General features: G+C 38.2%; 1 protein-coding gene across 2 annotated transcripts in view; it reads left to right on the top strand.

The window, feature by feature from the left end:
* DGKE (diacylglycerol kinase epsilon) overlaps positions 1-16,817 on the top strand; it is a 30,328-nt gene extending 13,511 nt beyond the window's left edge. Inside the window, exons 5-12 of one of the 2 annotated variants that reach the window (XM_021929071.2) lie at positions 432-575; positions 1,192-1,349; positions 1,680-1,731; positions 8,891-9,004; positions 10,935-11,006; positions 13,920-14,047; positions 14,271-14,382; positions 14,743-16,817. In XM_021929071.2, coding sequence (XP_021784763.2) covers positions 432-575; positions 1,192-1,349; positions 1,680-1,731; positions 8,891-9,004; positions 10,935-11,006; positions 13,920-14,047; positions 14,271-14,382; positions 14,743-14,922 — 960 coding nt within the window. In that variant the 3' untranslated portion in view covers positions 14,923-16,817. The remainder of the gene's footprint in view (positions 1-431; positions 576-1,191; positions 1,350-1,679; positions 1,732-8,890; positions 9,005-10,934; positions 11,007-13,919; positions 14,048-14,270; positions 14,383-14,742) is intronic. The other variant, XM_031657529.1, reaches the window with a different exon arrangement.
* Positions 16,818-17,868: the final 1,051 nt, after the last annotated feature.

The raw sequence follows: 17,868 nt of genomic DNA, 5'->3' as shown, positions 1-17,868 counted from the left end.
ACACTGGCTAATTTTTGTATTTTAATAGAGACAGGATTTCGCCATGTTGGCCAGGCTGGTCTTGAACTCCTGACGTCAAGTGATCCAGCTGCCTTGCCCTTCCAAAGGGCTGGGATTATGGGCGTGAGTTACCACGCCTACCCTTGTATTTCAGCACTTAATTACCTGGAGAGTCACAGGCAAGGAATTTAACCTTCCTGCACCTCAGTTTGCAGCCCAATAGAATGAGGCTAACTCTTGCTTTGTAGAGTCAGTGTGGGGGTGAGCTACAATGAATATAAAGAGTCTGGCACAGTGCCTGGCATATTGTTCAGTACATAGTAGCCAGTAATGTTATTTAACTATATCTCTACTCATCTAGAGAGAAATCATCCTTACAGATGAAGGAAAATGTTGGATAAAAATAATTTTCCTTTTTCTTTTGTTTCTAGGTTTTTGATGTAACTAAAACTCCTCCTATCAAAGCCCTACAACTCTGTACTCTTCTTCCATATTATTCAGCTCGAGTACTTGTTTGTGGAGGGGATGGGACTGTAGGGTGGGTCCTGGATGCAGTTGATGACATGAAAATTAAGGTATTAGTCTTTAAGAACTACTGCAGAAGGACTTCTAAGATAAATATACTATGCATATATATATATGGGTTTTTTGTTTGTTTGTTTGTTTTTTTGAGATACAGTCTCGCACCGTCACCCAGGCTGGAGTGCAGTGGCGCAAACACAGCTAACTGCAACCTCCGTCTCTCAGGTTCAAGCCATCCTCCCACCTCAGCCTACAAAGTTGCTGGGACTATAAGTGTGTGCTACCATGCCTGGCTACTTTTTGTGTTTTTTGTAGAGACAGGGTTTCACCATGTTGTCTGGGCTGCTGTCAAACTCCTGGGCTCAAGCAATCCTCCCACCTTGGCCTCCCAAAGTGCTGAGATTACAGGGGTGAGCCACCATGCCCAACCTAATATGGAATATTTTTACTTTATATTTTTTATTATGCAGATAAATATTAGACATTGCCAGCTCCAAATAGTTAAAAATGAGATGTTTTGATTAAGCAATTAGCACAAGCTTTAGCAAAACAACATACAGTTGTTACATTTGTATTCTTACTGTTTTGGTCTTAATAAATTTTGTAAAGTATTATTACCCAGCAAATAGTCTGCAGAGAAAAATCTAAAACATATCTTCCGTATTCTAGGGACAAGAAAAGTACATTCCACAAGTTGCAGTCTTGCCTCTGGGAACAGGCAACGATCTATCCAATACATTGGGTTGGGGTACAGGTTATGCTGGAGAAATTCCAGTTGCACAGGTTTTGCGAAATGTAATGGAAGCAGATGGAATTAAACTAGATCGGTAAGTTACATTTCCCCAAAAAGTAGATTTCTTGAGATTTAGCCATCATTGTTTGGTTTACAAATGAAGACTTGTGTAGGTGAAATGTGCCATGTAATTTAAATGTGAAAGACGATACTCGTTGTACTTATACATAGATACTGGTGTTTTGTTTTATTATGTAAGAGCCAAAGTAATAAGTTACACTGAGTACTTATCCCTAAATTTGCATGCTTATATACATGTGGTTACTTTTTTAGATGGTATTTTAATAGAAAACCTTCATTTATCCAAACATCCAGAGTACAGGGTTTATTGTAAAAAGTGTTTTTTTTAACTTCTGTTTTTTAGATGGAAAGTTCAAGTAACAAATAAAGGATACTACAACTTAAGAAAACCCAAGGTATGTTGTTAGTGCCTCAGTTGCAAGTAGTTTCAGCTTCATTGCACAAGATACGGCACTCTGTGATGGGATACAGAGACCTGGTGCTTATCTCAAGGGAGCTGGCCATGGAGTAGAACAGAAACTTATATGCTTACCTCACAAGCTGGACTGTAAATGTGTTACGGGAGTGCACTGTTCTGCCTAGCTGATGTGGCTGAGAAGATTCAGAGGAAGTGATATGGGAATTGGTCCTTAAAAAAGCGAAGGACTTTCCAGGCAGAGAGTGCAAAGCATGGTTAGCAAGTAGCAAATAATACAGAGAGAGCAGATCTGTATTTTTATTTATTTATTTATTTATTTATTTTTTTGAGATGGAGTCTTGCTCTGTCACCCAGGCTGGAGTGCAGTGGCCGGATCTCAGCTCACTGCAAGCTCCGCCTCCCGGGTTCACGCCATTCTCCTGCCTCAGCCTCCGGAGTAGCTGGGACTACAGGCGCCCGCCACCTCGCCCGGCTAGTTTTTTTGTATTTTTTAGTAGAGACGGGGTTTCACCGTGTTAGCCAGGATGGTCTCGATCTCCTGACCTCGTGATCCGCCCGTCTCGGCCTCCCAAAGTGCTGGGATTACAGGCGTGAGCCACCGCGCCCGGCCGCAGATCTGTATTTTTAAAAGATACTCTGGAGATAATGTGAAAATAGCTTAGAAGCCTGTACTAGGCAGAATCAGGATGAGGACAATGCAAAGACATTTTAGAGGTAGAATTAATCAGTACTTAACAACTGATTAGTATAAAGGGAAGAGAGAAAATACATATTACTACTAGATTTCTAGTTTTTATAACTGGATATATGGAAATGACTAAGAAAAATACCAAAAATACCAAGTTTCAGGTTTGGGTAGGAAGAAAATGAGATAGAATTGAGCATATCAATCTAAAAGTCTTTGAAGTGTTGAACAAGAAGTTGGAAGTTTAGGCTTATTGCTCAGGAATAAAGACAGAGCTAGAGATGCAGATTGAGGAATCTAGACTGGGTTAGAAGGTAAAATAAACTGGGGTGGGAACGGGGGAGTAGCCCAAGTTGTGGGATTCATGCCCATAGTTATCAGCCTTTGAACTGAAACTTTATTTCTGATAATTGTTTAAATGCTGAGAATATGGGGAGTGAGAAGGGAAAAGAGGGTCAAGAACTACATCTTTTTTTTTTCTTTCTTTTATTTTGGAGACAAAGTCTTGGTCTGTCACTCAAGCTGGAGTGCGGTATTGTGATGACAGCTCACTGCAGCCTCGACCTCTGGGACCAAGCAATCCTCCCACCTCAGCCTCCCAAGTAGCTGGGACCACCAGCATGTGCCACCATGCCCAGATAGTTTTTATTTTTGTTTCTGTTTTGTAGAGAGAGGGTCTCCCTATATTGTCCAGGCTGATCTCGAACTCCTAGGCTCAAACAGTCCTCCCTCCTCAGCCTTCTGAAGTATTGGGATCAGGCATGAGCCACTGTGTCCAGCCACAAACTACATCTTGAAAATAGGTACATTTAGGTGACACAGATTAAGAGAGGCCACTAAGGGAAACTAAAGAGTGTAGTAGGTAAATAAGGAGAAAACAGAGAAAGAGGATTACAGTAGGTGGGTGATAAACAGCCAAATTAAAGCAGACTTTAAAGAAGAGCATTTGGGGAACTCATGCATGTTTCTTTGCTTCTCTCTCTCCTTGCCACTAAAATCCCTCTAAAATAGGGATACAGATCTTGTATAGATCTTTGAGAAGGCACAAAACCTTAAGGAGAAAGAGATCACAGCAGTCTTCGGAAGCCAAAACTAGGAAGGTTCACATAATTGAAAAAAGCTCAAAAGTGCCTACACCGCAGAAAACCAAGAAAGAAACCAGTTTATTGAGCAGAACCAAGCAAAGGCTTAGGAATTCAGGTCACTACATCACTCAGAGAGCAGTAGTATAGAGTAGGTCTGAAAATAGAAGGAGTGAGCCAAAGAAGCTGTTTGTCGCCTTTCCCCAGCTTCACGTGGTCATTTACTACCCTCCTCAACTCAGGTAGTAGATTGGAGGTTTACTCTGGAAAGTTTAGAGAGTCTCTAGCCAGCTAATGCCATACTGAAAACAGATTTAGTGCAAAGTGAGATCACTGGCCCTTTTCATCCACTCAACTTCAAGAATAGTGGCAGAGAGTATTTCTCTCTGGGAAGCTAACTTGCCCAAGGAAAAAATTAACAGGTACCAATATTTGGGTGTCCCCTAGCAAAAGGACCAGATTTTTGCACTGTGGTCCTATAATGAAGCTTATACCATAGCAAGACCTGCTTTTGGATGCAAAGTTCACAGTTTGCCTTTTTTGCCTTACTCTTAAAACATGAACATATACAGCCAAGGATTGGAGGCACAAGCAGGCATTTAAGGAAAGCCTCTATCATGAGAGAGCCCCAAATAAGAAGAAAGAATTATAGGAAACACAGTCCAGGAAGCTGAAGGAAGTCAGGGAGTGGGACTAATGTTCTCAGAAAAAAATGAAAATATTTATAGAACAGGGTTCTATAAAAGAAACATTCAGAAACACACATCTCAAAAAAGGCTCTGACAAACTAAAATTCAGTATCAGACTGGAAAGTACAATTGAAGACACCACTCAGAAAATACAACAAAAAGCAAAGGAACTGGACATGGGGGCACACGCCTGTAGTCCCAGCAACTCAGGAGGCTGAAGCCAGAAGATTGCTTGAGTCCAAGAGTTCAAGGCTGCAGTGAGCTATCATCACGCCACTGCACTCCCGCCTGGGTGACAGAGTGCAGATGAGACCCCCATCTCTAAAAAAAGAGAAAATGAATAAGTAATATTTAAAATTTAAAAATCAGGTGCGGTGACTCATGCCTGTAATCCCAGCACTCTGGGAGACTGAGGCGGGCAGATCATGAGGTCAGGAGTTTGAGACCAGTCTGGCCAACATGGGGAAACCCCGTCTTTACTAAAAATACAAAAATTAGCCAGGTGTGGTCGTGGGTGCCTGTAGTCCCAGCTACTTGGGAGGCTGAGGCAGGAGAATTGCTTGAACCTGGGAGGCAGAGGGTGCAGCGAGCCAAGATCGCGCCACTCTACTGCAGCCTGGGCAACAGAGCAAGACTCCATCTCAAAAAAAAAAAAAAAATCAAGAAATAATCTGATTATGTTACTTAGAAATATAGAGATAAATACCAGAAGAAAAAACTATGGAAAGAGTTGTGGGAACAGGAATTACAAATGAGGAGTAGACAGAAAATTGCAGTGTTTCCTTTGAAGCCTTGTAGAACTATATAGCTTATTAAAGTGGATTGCTTTGATTTATTTAAAAAAAATTAAACATAAAAAAAAGAGAAAGTATTAGAGATCCTTTAAAATGGTTCCTGTGCTCAGAAGTATTTGTCAGTTATCATAGTGCCTGAAATACCAACATTAGAGATGTGTTTCTCTTTTTGATAGAAGCCAATCTAATAGGTACGAGGTGATAGCTCATTGTGGTTTCCATTTGCAATTCTCTGATGATTAGAAATGTTCAGCATTTTTCCATATGCAGGTTGAATATCCCTTATCCAAAAAAGGGTTGTGACCAGAAGTATTTCAGATTTCTGATTTTTTTGGATTTTGGAATATGTGCAGAATATATACCCGTTGAGCATTTCTAATCTGAAAAGCTGAAATCCAAAATGCTCCCATGAGCGTTTCCTCTGAGTGTCATGTCAGTGTTCAAAAAGTTTCAGATTTGGGGACATTTCAGATTTCAGATGTTCGTATTAGGGATGCTGAACCTGTATCTGTTGGCCATTTTTATGTCTTTTGAGAAATGTCTCTTCAAGTCCTTTTGCCCATTTTTTAATAAGATTATTGGTTGTTACTGAGTAGCTTGAGTTCCTTCTACATTTTGGAGATTAGTTCCTAATTGAGTGTATGATTTACAGATATTTTCTCCCAAGCTGTGGGTTGCCTCTTCACTCTTGTTTTCCTTTGCTGTAGAATCTTTTTAGTGTGATGCAATCCCTTTTGTCTATGTTTACTTTTATTGCCTGTGCCTTTGAGGTCACATCAAACCAAATAACTGCCCAGGCCAATGTCATGAAGCTTTTTTCTTACATTTTCTTTTAGTACTTTTATAGTTTCAGGTTGTACATTTAAGTCTTTAATCCATTTTGAGTTGATTCTTTATAATGGGTAAGATAAGGGTTGATTTTCATTGTTCTGCATGTGGATATCCAGCTTTCCCAGTACCATTTATTGATGAGACTCTCCTTTCCCTATTGTATGTTCTCGGCACCTTTGTCAGAAATCAATTGGCCATTGATATGTGTATTTATTTTGGGCTTTCCCATCCTATCTCATTGGTCAGTAATAACAAGCGTTGGCAAGGATGTGGAGAAGACAGAATCCTTATACACTATTGGTATTGCAAATTAATACAACCATTTTGGGAAACAATATGGAGGTTTCTCAAAAAACTGAAACTAGAATTACCATTTGTTCCAGCAATTCCATTTATAGATACATACCCAAAGGAATTGAAATCAGTATATCAAACAGATGTCCATGCTGCCATGTTCATTGCAGCGTTATGTACAATAGCCAAGATGCAGAAATAACCTAAGTGCCCATCAGTGAATGAATGGTTTTTTTAAATATGCCATATATACACAATGGAAAACTATTCAGACTTTTAAAAAAAAGAAAAGGAAAATCTGTCATTCTCAGCAACATAGCTGAACCTAGGGGACATTATGTTAAATAAATAAACCAGGCCCAGAAAGACAGATATTGTATGATGTCACTTATATGTGGAATCTAAAAAATCAAAACTCAAAGTTGAGAGTAGAGTGATGGTTACCAGAGGCTGTAGAGGGTAGGAGAGTAGATGGAGAAAGGGGAGACATTGGTTAACAGGTAAAAAGTTTTAGTTAGATAGGAAGAATAAGTTCTGCTGTTGCACAGCTTGGTGACTATAGATAATGTATATTTTCAAATTGCTAAAAGAGAGGTTTTTTGTTTTTTGGGGTTTTTTGAGACGGTCTCACTCCATTGACCAAGTTGGAGTGCAGTGGCATGATCACAGCTCACTGCAGCCTAGACTTCTTGGGCTCAAGTGATCTTCCCATCTTAGCCTCATTAGTAACTGGGACTACAGGCACATGCCACCACATCCGGCCAATTTTATTTTTATTATTTTCAATAGAGACAAGATTTGTCTGTGTTGCCCAGACTGGTCTCAAACTCCTGAGCTCAAGCAGTCCACCCACCCCAGCCTCCCGAGTGCTGGGATTATAAGTGTGAGCCTAAAAGAGAGGATTTTAAATGTTCTCACCACAAATAAATGATAAATATTTGAGGTGATGGATATGCAAAAAAAAAAAAAAAGATGTATTTCTCATTCATACCAGGATGTATTACTATTCAGTAATAAAGTGGAGCTGAGTATTTAGAAATATTTATCAGAGAGCATTCCTCCAAAGAAAGATGGACAAAGTTTTACACCAGTTAGATGATTCAAATAAAAAGACATGTTCTTCAGCCATTTGCTGTCAAAAATAAATACACTACAATCAAGTAGTGTCTGCTTACCTCTATAGAAGAACATCCAAACAATCAAATACAAGAAGGAACTTCATTTATCTATACATTCAGGCAAGTATTTTGTGCCCGTCTGGTGCCAGGCACTGTCCTAGGTGCTGGAGTTTCAGTGATGAAGGCCTTGCCCTCATGAAGCTTATATTACCCCACTCTTAGTTTCTGAATAAAGGATGCCTACACAACTAGAAAAAAAAATTCAGTTAAAAAATAAGGCACATTAATGTACATTGACGTATTTTATTTAAAATAAGATGTTTATGGGTTTTGTTTAAAAGAACAACTAGGATTGAAAATTGTATTTTCGCAGTGAAGGGACAGACATTTAGTTCCATAAGAGATGAATGGGAAAAGGATAAAAAGAACAAATGACCAAATTTAGACTTAACCATCAAAAGGAGGAAGAGCATCTTTGATTTGGAGGAGAAAGGTACACTTGAGTAAAGTCAGAATGTTTAGATGGCAGAAAGAGAGCAGGAGAATTCATACCTTTCATACCTAAGGATCTCATTTTTTTCAGTGAGGCAAGAATCAAGATCATCTGAACATAACAAAGGCAAGGGAGCAAGTTACCAGGGACTTGAAGAGAGTTGTAAATTTTGAAATAAACCACTAGGGAATACAAGAAAGGGGTCATCGAAAGGGGTACTGTGTCCTATTAGCGATTGTGTCCAGCCATCCTTAGAAATAACTTTGTAACAGGATCATAATTATGAGATTCTTACCAGCAATGTCCAGCAACCTGGAAATAGAGCAGAGAAAACAGTTTGATTTAGAGAAGATTAACAAGTAAGGCTGGCCAGGCGCAGTGGCTCACGCCTGTAATCCCAGCACTATGGGAGGCTGAGGTGGGCGAATCATGAGGTCAGGAGCTCGAGACCAGCCTGGCCAACATGGTGAAACCCCATCTCTACTAAAAATACAAAAAAAGTAGCCAGGCATGGTGGCGGGCACCTGTAATTCCAGCTACTCGGGAGGCTGAGGCAGGAGAATCGCTTGAACCCGGAAGGCAGAGGTTGCAGAGAGCTGAGGTCGTGCCACTGCATTCCAGCCCGGCGACAGTCTGAGACTCTGTCTCAAAAAAAAACAAAGCTAAATTGAGAAGAGGTCAAGAGAGTGTTGGAACGAAGGATAGTGTTGAGTACAGTCGTTGAAATGGTTGACCTTGGAATCCAGGCCGCATTGGGAAGTAAGATAAATTAACGTGAGACCAGTAGCCTGGGTTGGGACTAACAGAAGCTGAGAGTTTGGAGGCTGTGATAAATGTAAAGAGCAAATGTAATGGAAACACAGGCATGAAAAGCCTGGAAGCATCAAGTAGAGCCATTCTAGATGGTAAGGTCTGAGGTGTAGCATATAAAACAGAAATGGAAGATGAGATTCACATCTGTAGTTATCAGCCTTAAATGGAAGCTTTATTTCTGGTAACGTCACCAGACAGTATAAAATGGCCATGTGAAAAGTAAATGCAGAAAGCATCTCCCTTTACAAAAGAACACAAAGACTAAGATTGACATTTAATTATGACTCAGGCTTAGGTGGAATCATAGTCTGTTGCTTATTCTTACCCTTTCTCACAGGAATTCACAATGAACAACTATTTTTCTGTTGGACCTGATGCTCTCATGGCTCTCAATTTTCATGCTCATCGTGAGAAGGCACCATCTCTGTTTTCTAGCAGAATTCTTAATAAGGTGTGTTGGATAAAATAACATTTCCTGCTTATCACTGAAGGTACAGTAAAAATCAATAGTTCAATTATATTTAGCACTTTTAGATTCAGATTTAATTAACTTTTTACCTGCTCTGTTTTGTGTAGGATCGTCAAATTAGATCTTTTTTTAAAATTAGATCTTTAAATGTACTTTAGCAGGCCAGGCACAGTGGCTCATGCCTGTAATCTTAGCACTTTGGGAGGCGGAGGCAGGTGGATCACTTGAGGTCAGGAGTTCAAGACCTGCCTGGCCAACGTGGTGAAACCCTGTCTCTACTAAAAATACAAATTTAGCCGGGCGTGGTGGCAGGTGTCTGTAATCCCAGCCACTTGGGAGGCTGAGGTAGGAGAATCTCTTGAAACCAGGAGGCAAAGGTTGCAGTGAACTTAGATCATACCACTGCACTCCAGCCGGGGCAACAGAATGAAGCTCCATCTCAAAGAACAAAACAAAACAACTTTATCAAAGTATAACATAATTCTAACAATTTTTTTAAATTCAAATTTGGGGTGTTTTATAGCATATTTTGCTTAGATGGCAACTAAATGGAATATATGATAGTTTATCTTAAACGGCAGCTAAAATTGGAAGGAAATTTTAGGCAGACTAAATTTTTGGTGAGGTCATTAATGGAACAGTAGATTTCATTGGTTTGAAAAACCTCCAGAAGGCAGATGAGATAAAGAAAAGAGAAGCTTGTTTGCCACAGCTTTGAACTAAGGTCATATCTGGTTTCTAGTACAGTTGATTCCTTTGATGTAGTTTTGCTTAGGAATTTTTTAAATAACGTTTGGTGGTTGACCAACAGGATATCAAAAATAAATGCAAAGCAATTGTATTCCTGGTTCTGTTTTACAAATATTTCAAGTTTTGAAATAGTTCCCTTTTATTAATGTAGTTACTAAGGTAATATGTATTACTATTTATACAATTGATAATTAACTCATCATCTCAGTCCTTACATCAATCTTTCTGTATTCGAAAGTGATTAGAAAATGTTTGTTAGATTAATATGCATTACTCTTCTTAAGTAATCTGAGGTACTAGGAAAAAGTGGAATTTTCTAACTTGAATATTTTTCTTTATAAAATACAACTTTTTTGATAAATTGGGAGAAAACACCATTTAGAAACAAATCACTTGTAGGTTGGGTGTGGTGGCTCATGCCTGTAATCCCAGCACTTTGAGAGGCCAAGGTGGGCAGATCACGAGGTCAGGAGATCAAGACCATCCTGGCCAACATGGTAAAACCCCTTCTCTACTAAAAATACAAAAATTAGCCAGATGTGGTGGCGCACGCCTGTAGTCCCAGCTCCTTGGGAGACTTGAGGCAGGAGAATCGCTTGAACTCGGGAGGCAGAGGTTGCAGTGGACCGAGATCGCACAACTGCACTCCAGCCTGGTGACAGAACAAGACTCCATCTCAAAAAAAAAGAAAAAACCACTTCTATCCCACATTTCCCCTGAGAAAGAGGCTAATTACACTTAAATGAAATGTCCTGTATTGTCATCTTCCATAAAAGAAGGATGAGTAACCACAGTTCACCTAGAACTTTTAAACTATTAATAGCTTAAGAGAATAAAATGTGAAATAACAAATGATGCCAAAAGTATCTGTGATATATTAAAGGCATTTTTACATTGTGTTTTAATTATAGATTTCCATTGCTGCTCCTAGTGGATTCCAATTTTACCCTTTGAAATTACTAGAATGGAGGTGTTGGATAGGGCCAGAGGGTGCACATCAAAAGTATCCCTTTTGGTTGCCCTTCTTTTCATCAGCATCTAGTCTACCATAAGGAAAATGCGCTTCAACATTCTTGAAGGGAGCTTTGATACAGTGTATTTTTTCTTAATGTTTACAGGGTTAGACTGTTTTAATATTATGTTTTCTGTCCATTTTTCATAGGCGGTTTACTTATTTTATGGAACCAAAGATTGTTTAGTGCAAGAATGTAAAGATTTGAATAAAAAAGTTGAGGTAAGCTATTAACTCTTTTTATTTTTAAAGTTTTAGGTGGTCTCTGGATTATGAAGACGTTTTAAAAAGAAATGCTAAACTAACTTTCTGTTAATATATTTTGCCAGCATACATAGAGTATTTATTTGTGTGCCAGGCACTTTGCTACATGCTTTACACACATTGTCCCTCTAAATTCTCTCCACAATTCTATAAGGCATGTATTATATATTTACATTATACAGAAAACTATTTTGAATGAAGTAATTTGCCCAAATTCTCTCATTTAATGCCTAAATACACATGTAATCAAGATGTGAACCCAGATTTATGTAAATCCAGAATCTGTTTATTAGGATAAATGGCCTCCATTCATACATGATAAATAATTTACAGTTATCTAATACAGTGCCTGACTCAACATAAAGACACAGAAGAAGTTTAAATAGAAAGTTTAATTCAGATTACTTTTGTGGGGTATCTCTCTTACATACCAAAATAAAAATGTGTAAATAGTAAAAATAGAATATTAATGATTGCTTATTGCGAAAGCATCTCTGACGTTATGATATGGCAGTCTTATATATATTCCTTGCTTGATTCCAAAAAGAATCTGTAATGGTTAATAGCAACAACAAAGACGTTAATTCAGAGCAACCTAGAACTGATAAAATAAAGAGATCATAAACAGCTTGGGAAAGGAGACATATGAGCAGGGAGTAAGGAGGCTGATTATACATTAGTCAAGGAAACATGTTGCCGTTAGGCATAATGTTTAGCTCAGAGTCTCTAGGCAGCCATGGCGTAGAAGCAAGAACAACATTTTCTGTTAAAAAGAGTGTTACGGCCGGGCGCGGTGGCTCGCACGTGTAATCCCAGCACTTTGGGAGGCCGAGGCAGGCGGATCACAAGGTCAGGAGATCGAGACTGTCTTGGCTAACATGGTGAAACCCCGTCTCTACTAAAAATACAAAAAAAAAATTAGCCGGGCATGGTGGTAGGCGCCTGTAGTCCCAGCTACTCTGGAGGCTGAGGCAGGAGAATGGTGTGAACCCGGGAGGCGGAGCTTGCAGTGAGCCGATATCGCGCCACTGCACTCCAGCCTGGGTGACAGAGCGAGACTCCGTCTCAAAAAAAAAAAAAAGAGTGTTATATGTTACTTTATCATATTTTATTTTTCTTGGCTTTGATAGTATTGGTAGAGTAAAGCATGCAAGCACATAAAATAAAGACCTTTATTTTATTGTCTGACATTTTATTTATATAAAAATACAAATACTTTTAATTATACAGAAATAAAATAAACTGTATTTACATACCTACAAAATAGTCATTGTCCTCGATACTGGAGGTACAGTGATAAATCCCTTGCTCTACATTTACAGTCTAGGGTGAAGAAAGGTATTTAAACCAGTCTGGGCACAGTGGCTCATGCCTGTAATCCCAGCACTTTGAGAGGCCAAGGTGGGAGGATTGCTTGAGGCAAGGAGACTAGCCTGGGCAACATAGTGATACTCCACTTTTACAAAAAATAAAAATAGCTGAGCATAGTGGCATGTACCTGTGGTCCTAGCTGATCAGGAGGCTGAGGCAGAAGGATCACTTGAACCCAGCAGGCAGAGGCTACAGTAAGCCTTGATTGTACCGCTGCACTCCAGCCTGGGTGACAGATTGAGACCCTGTCTCCAAGAAAAAACCAAAAAGATATTTCACACATTGCAATGCAGTATGAGAAGTTATGTAAGAAAAGCATGTGGTCTTACAGGAATAAATAACTGCAATACGTAACCTAGGAGCTACAGAGACTAGGGAAAGTGGCAGTCTTTCTGGAAGAAGTGACAAGATGGAATCTGAAAATAAGTAAGAGTTAGCTAAGAGGAGGAGGAGGGTAAGATTGCTGTAGGCTAAAAACAGCATGTGCAAAAGACCCAGAGGCGCACATGGCATGTTTGAGTGAGTTCAGGCTGGAGCATAGCTTTCAGGAAGGAAAGTGACAAGAGCTGAGGCTAGAGAGATGGACAGAAGTCAAATTACAGAGTGTCATATTTGCCTGGTATTGGAGCTTGGATTTCATCATGGGCATTGCAGGGTTGAAGTGAAGCCATTGAAGGGCTGTAATTAGAGGATGACATATTTGCATTTTTAAAATGTCGATCCAATTGCTCTGTGAGGGATACATAAGAAAGTAACGCTAGAGGCAGATAGGCCAGATAGGAACTTTTAGGGAAGAAATGGTGGAGAGAGAGAAAGACATAGAAATAGCATCAACTGTTTTTAGTGATTAAGGGGATGTGGAGGGTAAAAAGTCAAAGAAATCAAAGATAACTGGCAGGTTTCTGGCTTAAACAGCTGGGTTGGGGGTGAGTTAACCTACTTACTAGGAAAGAGTAAGTAAGAGTTAGCTAAGAGAAGGAGGAGGGGAAGATTGTTACTCTTTCCTGGTAAGTACATTGGGGAACAGGGAACAGATTGCAGAAAAGTTGCTTGTTCAATTTTTTACATAGGAGTTTTTGGTGCCAGTTCATGGACATGTTTTGGAGGCAGTGGATAGATAGATCTGGCCCAGTGTACTTTCCTGAAAAGGAACATCCAGGGAAGTAGAGTCTGTGGTTCCCAGGAAGCAAAGAGAAAGAAGACTTTAGGAAAAGAGGAAGAGGGTCAGCAAGTGTCAGGTACTACTGAAACAGCAATTTAGATAAGGCCTGAAAAAATCGCAGGGCTCAACAAAAAGGACATTATTGATGATGTTGCAAGCAGTTCCACTGAAGAGATAGAAAAGGCCAGATGAGAGGCCCTGAGTGAGAGGTAGGGAGCATCTTCTACATGTGCGTCTCTCACATATAAGCACATTTATGAAAATAGATGTGAATTCTAAATGGATGTGTATGGAAATCATGTACCCTGTAGTCACTATCTGTTTGTATTTCTTTAAAGCTAGAACTGGATGGTGAGCGAGTAGCACTGCCCAGCTTGGAAGGTATTATAGTTCTGAACATTGGTTACTGGGGCGGTGGCTGCAGACTATGGGAAGGGATGGGAGACGAGACTTACCCTCTAGCCAGGTATGTACATTTGTGGTCTGTTTTTTTATGTCACTATTTTATTTAAAGCAATCTCTTGTTTATAGACTTTAACATTTTTCCTTAAATTTTCTTTTTTGTATATCTCATTAGTTACAGTATTTTTAAAGTTGATGGTCCAACTGTGTTAAAAAGTAATTGCTCTAGCATAACTGATTTTGTTTTATTGCATCATATAATCCGTATTTTCTTTTTCCAATTTTAGGCATGACGATGGTCTACTGGAAGTCGTTGGAGTATATGGGTCTTTCCACTGTGCTCAGATTCAAGTAAAACTGGCGAATCCTTTTCGAATAGGACAGGCACATACAGTGAGGGTAGGTGAAATATGGCTGTAACAGGCTAATTTGTCCCAATCCATTTCTAAGCTGTTGATACGTAAAGTATACATGCTATACCTTTCTTTAAACAGTGGTTTATGGCTCATGCAGCTGGTCACTGTACACCAGGGGCTAGAGTGGGATGAGGAAGAAACAGAAACATGGCTCAAGCTCCATGAGATAAAACATTCACTTGAAAAAAGAATTCCTTAATCAATGAATAAAAACATATTCAGATTAATATTTTCTAAAAATGAAATGCATAAGGGTTAAGGGATTGTGGATGGTGTTATTAAGGAAGACCTTTCTAAATTTTGGGGGACTGACTTTTAAACGTTATTTGTTCCCTAATATCAGCTGATTTTGAAGTGCTCCATGATGCCAATGCAGGTGGATGGGGAGCCTTGGGCCCAAGGGCCCTGCACTGTCACCATAACTCACAAGACACATGCAATGATGTTATATTTCTCTGGAGAACAAACAGATGATGACATCTCTAGTACTTCGGATCAAGAAGATATAAAGGAGACTGAATAGATGGATGAGGGAGTGAAAACTTTGCATAGAATCCTCACGCAAGTAGATGTATGTTCATCCAAAAGTATTAATAGAAATTCTCTATCAGCTATTCAGTCTTAATTTCACTAGTAGTATTATGGGTATACATTTTTGTAAATAGCATCCCCAAACCAGCCAGCCTTCAGTTATTTACAAACATTTGTTCTTTTTTCAGCAAAATACTTCAAATGAGTAGTATTAACTTACGAAAAGTCAAAAAAACTTACATGAGAGTGAAAATTTGTTATGACTGTTTTGAGAGTGGGACTCGCTCTGAAGTATGTGCTGTCTCATTTCTTATTTTTGAACCATGCATATGATGGACGCACAATGGATGGACACATTATATCTCCAACAAGGTGTGGGTGGAAAGATCATTTCCATCTTCATTTTTAATATGGTGACACCATAGCATTTTAAAAATTAACCTGCTTTTTTGAAAGGAAATGATTACTGTCAAACCACCATGGTTAATCGTGGGCATCCTCCTGCAGCATGCCTCTTAAAATTTTCTGCAACCCAAACCAAGTATATGTATTGATTTCTAGGAACCCTCAAAAGGAGAATAGTAAAAAAAGATCATACTTCAAATTTGTATTATAATTTTTATTTAAGAACTTATTCAGACACGTAAATGTTGTTTAATTCTGTAGGTAACCATTTGAGCTGAAATTCAGGATCTTTTTTATGACACCAGTGTAGCCAAAAGAGAAGCAGATAAGTGAATTGGTAAGAAATAAGATTCAGAGCACTTTGGATTGTAAGTTATAGGTTCTGAGCTGAACAGTTTATCACCCTCTCTTTTTATTAAAAGACAGTGTCAACACTTCAAAAATTGTGCTTAAAGGAAACTTAATGATGAGATTAATTGCTTAGGAAAAGCTCAAGGCTGACTGATAAGTTTTAAAACTTTAGTGGTCTAGTTGCATTTTGAAATACAGTAGTCTTTTAACAGAATTTCCCCTTAGGGAGGTAAGTGGACAGAAATCTTTGCTAGAATGTTTATATCATATTTATTTTAAAATGAGATATATATATTTTTAAATTATTTATTATTTACCTTGTGGTATGATACCTGTGTTTAGTGTTTACGTTCTGTAGCTTTATTTAATAAGTTAAATTGATCACATAAATTCTGCTAGTCACAATCAGATAGAAATTTAGTCTATTAAGTAATTAAAATTCTAATTTAATTCTCCTGACAGATATCTAGACATTCTTATTCTTCACAAATATTCCTCATTGTATTGAAAAAAGAAGGAGGGCATGAAAAGCACTAGGGAACTACTTTTGGATAACTGAAAGCTTTGTTTCATTGTTTTATTTGCCCCTCAATTGCCACAAACTTACTGAAGGGCCAGTTTCATGGTTCCCATTAGAGGGTGCTTGTTCTCTGCTGTTGACCAGCCCATCCCTTCATTACCCACAGGTAGGCTGACCCAGTGGGCATCTAGCCTGGTGTTTTTCTGACAAATGGCCCGTTTGTAGGCATTGTGCTCTTTCATGACATTAATCTCTGAAAGATCAGAATGTTTCCCCCAAAATACCATTAGCAGTCTTTGAGGGTCTATTATGAATCTGTCATCGGTGAATTGCCATAAACCTAAGTTTGCCTCACCTCAGGCCCAGACCATGTTTTCGAAGAGCAACTTAGTAATGTATACAGTAGTCAGTACATTTTATGAAATATTTTATTTTGCTAAATTAACCTCTTCCAGATCTCCTCGGGTGATCTTAAATTCTAGTCTTGAGAAACTTTATGAGCAGATCTTTTTTCAGTTTATTTATACATCTTTCATGGTAGGTAACCATGGCAGTGAGGATGGCAGAGTTTTGTTTTTTTAATGGGCCAATCATGTTCTGAGTATTATGAGGTTTATATCCTTTCATTCGTGATCAAAATTGTTAAAGATATCACATTTTAAAAATACACTGTTAAATTCACTTTGCTGTAGGTTATAGTTTACCTGTTATAAAATTCATAGTGCTAATTATAGTAGAAGCAAAGTACATCAATTTAGGATGTCGGAATTAAAATAATCACAATAACTAATATAGTTTTTTAATTGTGAAAACTACAATTAAAAATTGGAATTTTAATACCAATCATAATATTACATTATATTTAGAACAGCTTATGTAAAATGCCCTCATTTATCTAAACAAGTTGATTTTTTTGGTTATTGTAATCTAGTAAGGTTTTTGCGTCACTACTGATCTGTCATGAAGTTTTTCGGCTGGCTTATTCACTCATTTAGACTTCATTTAGGGAAGCTATTTCAGAATACCATATCAAAACGTATCATCTTGTTTTTGCAAAATTCACTTACTTTTTCGGGCACATTTACCCAGCATTTCAAATAAATGTATAGGCATGTGTCTTGTTTAAATAAGTACAATTTATAAGACTTCATGTTTGCAAGTTACATATTAGGGTAGTGATTGTTTATATTACCAGGGATTCTACACTACCAAAAAAATTGCCATAAGATTTTCCTGTTACATTTTAAATTGTCTTGATATTTAAAAAAATAACTTCAACATTCTCAGGAAGAAATACATGAAGTAAATCATATCTCCATGTCTGTTTCCAGATTTCTCTCATCTTTTTACTATCCCAATACATTCCTTATCCTATAAATGTAGTGGCTTAAATACTGAATACCTGGCAGCTCTTATAGATCCTGTAGGCAGATGATGATAATTTTCAGTGTTTTGTCATGTTTAATAGAGATCAAACTGACTTGTGTTTTAAAATACAAGTTTTCTACTAGTAAGGTTACATGACTTAAGTGTGTTTTAGGTTTTCTGCAACAATTAGCTGTGAACTCCTAATGTAGCTAATGTTTATACAAATTTTATAGTCAAAATTATTTATTTTTATTTTTTTAGAGTGTTTCAAAAACATAGTGTTTGCTTTGTGAA

Source organism: Papio anubis, chromosome 17 (genome assembly GCF_008728515.1).
Source record: "Papio anubis isolate 15944 chromosome 17, Panubis1.0, whole genome shotgun sequence".
NCBI lineage: Eukaryota > Metazoa > Chordata > Mammalia > Primates > Cercopithecidae > Papio > Papio anubis.
Note: the sequence above shows the minus strand (reverse complement) of the source record. Positions and strands in the feature narration are given on the sequence as shown.